The sequence below is a fragment of the Perca flavescens genome, chromosome 15, assembly GCF_004354835.1.
Source record: "Perca flavescens isolate YP-PL-M2 chromosome 15, PFLA_1.0, whole genome shotgun sequence".
NCBI lineage: Eukaryota > Metazoa > Chordata > Actinopteri > Perciformes > Percidae > Perca > Perca flavescens.
This window is the reverse complement of record NC_041345.1, coordinates 2,312,447-2,318,339: the sequence shown is the minus strand read 5'-3', so window position 1 is coordinate 2,318,339 and position 5,893 is coordinate 2,312,447. Positions and strand designations below refer to the sequence as shown.

The window sequence follows — 5,893 nt, the reverse complement described above, 5'->3', positions numbered from 1 at the left end:
CATCTCAGGACACTTTACAGACAGAGTAGGTCTAGACCACACTCTATATATACAATTCTCCCTCAGAACATGCAAAAAAACTTTCTTAAACTACTATAAAGTAGATCCTAGCTGATTTACTATGCTTTTAAATATGGTCTATCATTCTGTCACAAATTCACACTGTTCCAAATCCCACATCAGATGATTAGGGCTGCAATCAGAGAATGTTCACTTTTTTATATATCATCATCATCATCATATAAATGACTCAAAACGATTATTTGGTTATCAAGCTTGTGACAGTTTGACTTTGGTATACTTTTATAAAGTTGTATTATTTGTTCAATGGGTGCCAGCCAGGTCTCTCTCTCTCTCTCTCTCTCTCTCTCTCTCTCTCTCTCTCTCTCTCTCTCTCTCTCTCTCTCTCGGCTTTTAAGATGATCTTATTTAAAGTTCGGTTACGTTTTATGTCATGCATAGTTTTTTGTTAGAATAGGCTATTTAAATTCAACCTCACCTTACGCGTGCACAGTAAAATCAACACAAACACACAATTCAAGTGTCATAATGTTGAAATTGTGGCACAGATGAGAGGTATACTGTGGTATAAAGTTTAAAAGAGAAAGATTATTGAGCCCAAACTTTCTTTTATTCATTTATTCATGGGGTTCATCTGATGAAATGCAAACACATATTTGGAGTCAAAAGACAAATCAAGACGAATGAGTCTATAAAGTTTAGTAAGCATATATTTCTGTAACCCTTGTGTCGTCTTCACTGTCGTCATTCTGGCTCAAAATTGAAAAATGTGCTCTTTTTTTGGAACTTTTTCTGACATTTGTGTCGCTTTTATGTGCTTTTTTAACGTTTTTGTCCCTCTTTTCAACGTTTTTTTTATTCATGGTAAATAAACCTAATTTAAATGACATTATACCTAATTTTTGGGTTTGAAAAAAAGCAGATATTATGAATTATTTTGACTAATAGAATAGTTAATATCAGAGGAGGTTGAGCGGATCACAGACTGGTTTATGTCAAAGTTTGGTCAGTTTGATGCTGTTTTGAAACCATTTAAACATTGCGATGAAATTAAATAAATCAACCAATATTCAGTGGATGTTACCTGCGTAGAACATGGATGCATAGATGTATATGTTGCATGGGTTCCATACAACAAACATACATGCCTCCAAGTTATTTTGCGGCAATTTGGTTTAAAGAAACCCATATTTCTGATATAAAAAAACTTTTCAACGGGTCAAATTTGACCCGAAGACAACACAAGGGTTGAGTAGCTGATCTTTAACGAATGATTGACGTAATATCTTAACTTTAGTGTGACAATCCTACACTCCTAGTCCTTATTTCCTATTTGGTACTCTGTCCCTGTGCTGCTTATCTCCGTCTCGCAGCGCTGTGATAAGAAGTCTTTGGCTGTCTGCTGCAAATGTGCTGAGCAACATGTCTTTCTAATCTCTGGCTTGTGATAGTTATTATATGTGCCAGCTGAACCACAGTCATTGTTTTATAATACATTCAATTTAGCACAGTAACATCATGCAGTTCAGCTAGTTGAACTTTTCAATCATTGTTGAAGTTTTTTGGGAGATTACATATTTTTTTAAGATTATTTTTAGGACCATTTTAGGCCTGTATTTATATAGTACAGATGGAGACATGAAAGGGGAGTGAGAGAGGGAATGACAGGGCCGCTGGTTGGAGTCAATCCTGCAGCCACTGTGTCGAGGAGTGAACATATACATATATATATACATATACATATACACATATATACATACACATATATACATACATATATATATATATATATATATATATATATATATATATATACATATATATATATATATATATATATATATATATATATATATATATATATATATATATATATATATATATATATATATATATATATATATATATATATATATATATATATATATATATATATATATATATATATATATATATATATATATATATATATATATATATATATATATATATATACATATATATATATATATATATATATATATATATATATATATATATATACTGTATATATATATATATATGTGTGTTCAAACTATGAATGAACACATATGGAATTATGTACTTAACAAAAAAGTGTGAAATAAGTGAAAACATGTCTTATATTTTAGATTCTTCAAAGTAGCCACCCTTTGCTTTTTTTGATAACTCTGCAAACCCTTGGTGTTCTCTCAATGAGCTTCATGAGGTAGTCACCTGAAATGGTTTTACCTTCACAGGTGTGCTTTGTCAGGGTTAATTAGTGGAATTATTTCCCTTATTAATAAAAAAGCAAAGGGTGGCTACTTTGAAGAATCTAAAATATAAGACATGTTTTCAGTTATTTCACACTTTTTTGTTAAGTACATAATTCCATATGTGTTCATTCATAGTTTTGATGCCTTCAGTGAGAATCTACAATGTAAATAGTCATGAAAATAAAAAGGAAACTCATTGAATGAGAAGGTGTGTCCAAACTTTTGGCCTGGACTGTATATATGCATGCCTGTTAATCAGGGTACCCCGAGAATTCTTTAGGATTTAGGGGCACCTGGGTAGCTCACCCAGTAGAGTGCATGTCCATATATAGAGGTTCACTCCTCGATGCAGCAGCCACAGGTTCAACTCCAACCGGCCCTTTGCTGCATGTCATTCCCCCTCTCTCTTCCTTTTCATGTCTACAGCTGGCCAAAAAAAGGCCAGTATTTAGAAAATACTCCTGAAGAAGGTCCAGAGGGACCAAAATGTGAAGTTTCTTCAATAAATGGTGATGCTATAGCAAGAGCAGAGTGCGGGATCTTCCTTTTCTCACGTCTATTGTGGTATTTTCCAACGCACCGGCATCGAAAAATGGGTACTTCAGGATTCATGTTCCACACAGATGTATCGTAGAGTGTTTTATTTTCTTAAAGGTCCTTAAAAAGGTAGAACAATGGTAAACATCTTTACATTAAAGTACACTTCGGTCAAATATCATTACATTAAAATTATTATTTTAAGGCAGATGAATGTACTGAGTAAATACTACACACACATATTGTTTAGTTTTACAGACTGTAAATAACATTGTGTTATTGGAAAGGCATTTAATACAACATGACATGACTTCACGTAAACTTTCTTAAGCCAAGTGGCGTGTTATCTGTACGCTTTTTCAGCTATCCGCGTGTATGTCTACGCTGCATACAGTGGACGTACACATGCACGCCACTTAGCGTGTTATCGCGAGAAGAAAGCTACGTTGTTTAGGAAAAGTCACACTCGGGACATGATCCTCGGTCTCCTGGGTGAAAGTCCTGTGTTTGACCCATCCTCCCCCCCGACCAACCTCCCTACGCATGTTTTTGCCCTTTCATACTACTCGCTACGGCGTCAATTCACATGCAATCGCAAGGTAATGTAAGTCAACGGCGTTGATTTCAGGGCAGACATGTTGACATGCCATAGTAGGAAAAGCATGTGTGTTCAAAACCATTACTGATGGCTGCATTCCACTTAGGAGAGGTCCTGGTATTAAACCATTACTGATGGCTGCATTCCACTTAGGAGAGACCCTGGTATTAAACCATTACTGATGGCTGCATTCCACTTAGGAGAGACCCTGGTATTAAACCATTACTGATGGCTGCATTCCACTTAGGAGAGACCCTGGTATTAAACCATTACTGATGGCTGCATTCCACTTAGGAGAGGTCCTGGTATTAAACCATTACTGATGGCTGCATTCCACTTAGGAGAGGTCCTGGTATTGTTCATGCTGACTCACTTAAATCTCTTACTGGGACACTTGATGGAACTGAGCCATCGTTAAGGTTATCAATCTCAGCTGTGCTTTTCCTACTACGACAAGTCAACATGTCTGCTGTGAAAAAGGTCCATAATGGCATACAAATTGGCGTGTCATACATACGGCACTTCATGACATCAGTCTGTTTAAGAGTGTCTCTAGGTTTTGTGCGTGTGACAGAGCTGCGAGGGTTAAAGTGCGTTACAGAAGTCTGAGCTAGACCTTAAGTAACGACGGACTGCATCACTTCTAAAGATCTCGACTGTGAAAAACAAGACAGGAATCCAAGCTCCAAAAAGGTACAAATACTCACTGAAGCCCCATTCGTACGGGACTAAAACTACCTGGGAACTAGAGGCTGGATAACCGAACCGAGCCAGTCAGGCCGGGCCTGGTTCGGACAGATATTTAGAAATGACGTTCAGGTTCGGGTCGGGCTCGGTCACGTCAGCGCGATAAGGCATTGAACATTTTAAATTTAAAACAGCTTATTATGTAGGTGCGCGCCTGTGTTAACTTGCGCTTGTTGTCCCGTGTGAGCTGATGACCTCATCTGTTGCCTTCCTACAGCTGCTTAATAAAAGCTTTCACACAAACACGAGATGATGAAATGAGAAGAAAATGACATTTTAACTGTGTCTGGCTCGGGTCCAGCTCAGACAGAAAAATGCGGCCCGATCCACACTCTACTGGGAACCTGTTGTAGTTTGTAATAACTGCAGAGCTCCCGTGTGAATCTACCACATCTGTAGTTTGTCATGTAAATATTCCAACGCAAAATACAGACAATATTTTGTCAAACGTTGAAAGTGTTGACATCATCTGTGGGAGCTGAAGTCAGTAAATTTGAGTAAAATACAGACGGCGCTTATCCCGTGCGAGTGTGCTGCATTAAACTTTCTGATTTATCAGTTTGTCTTTGTGTGTATATCAGATTTTTTTCCCCTTTTCTTCTTTTACAGTATGTTGTTTGTTCGAGATAAATCAAAATCAATTCAGAAACAAGACGTGGAGGATTTCTAAATCACATGAGAGACCCTGGTATTAGACCCAAGGATGAGAATTGTTTTACAACTTAATGTGCAATACAGACAATCCCAGCATGTTATTTAAAAGTTTGCATATTATGCTCATTTTCAGGTTCATAATTGTATTTAGAGGTTGTACCAGAATAAAAGGTTTATGTGGTTTAATTTTCAGAAAACACCATATTTTTGTTGTACTGCACATTGCTGCAGCTCCTCTTTTCACCCTGTGTGTTGAGCTCTCTGTTTTAGCTACAGAGTGAGACATCTCACTGCTGTAACATCTTTGTTGGGAATCGCACATGCTCAGTAGCTAGGTAAGGACTACTAGCCAGTCAGAAGCAGAGTATGAGGGCGTGTCCTGACAGTACCTAGGTAAGGACTACTAGCCAGTCAGAAGCAGAGTATGAGGGCCCTGACAGTACCTAGGTAAGGACTACTAGCCAGTCAGAAGCAGAATATGAGGGCGGGACAGTAGCTAGGTAAGGACTACTAGCCAGTCAGAAGCAGAGTATGAGGGTGTGACCCATGTTGGTCTCTGAAGTAAAGGCTGGACTACAATAGAGCTGTTTGGAGCAGTTGGTGAACAGTGTTTTCTGTTGGAGATGGTAAGTCCCTTTGGGGGGGGGGGGCTTTGGGCTTTTTCACTTTGTAAACATAACATGCACAAAAACGTTATATAACACAATAAAGGAAAGGGGAAAAGCATAATATGAGCACTTTAAAATATGTTCTCCAGAGTAACGAAGCCCTGGCCTAAAGTCTGGTCCCAGCGTCAGCCAGCGAAGCCCGTTTTCATGAAGCCGAGTCTCCACACGATGTCTCCCGTAAGGTGCGCGTTAGTCACTTAGACACTAGATATTTCAAGTCATTCAAAGTCTTGAACTGTCAGTCGTATCTTCCTTCCTGTCGTCACTCTGTGACTCTCTTTTCTTTCACAAGCTTCTCGTCAACCTTTTTTCCCCTTCAGGACTTCAGTCCTATACTGGTCATCATATGCTCGTAGACCGTCCACGCCATGGCGGCCATCATAGTCCTCCTC

At 38.1% G+C, this 5,893-nt stretch overlaps 1 protein-coding gene across 4 annotated transcripts in view; it reads right to left on the bottom strand.

Annotated features, from left to right (window-relative positions):
- Positions 1–5,511: 5,511 nt before the first annotated feature.
- LOC114569756 (mitochondrial glycine transporter B) overlaps positions 5,512–5,893 on the bottom strand; it is an 11,660-nt gene continuing 11,278 nt past the window's right edge. For all 4 annotated transcript variants that reach the window (XM_028599805.1, XM_028599807.1, XM_028599804.1 and 1 more), the window contains exon 8: positions 5,512–5,893. This exon is cut by the window's right edge and continues 47 nt beyond it. In XM_028599805.1, the coding sequence (XP_028455606.1) occupies positions 5,818–5,893 (76 nt within the window). In that variant the 3' untranslated portion in view covers positions 5,512–5,817.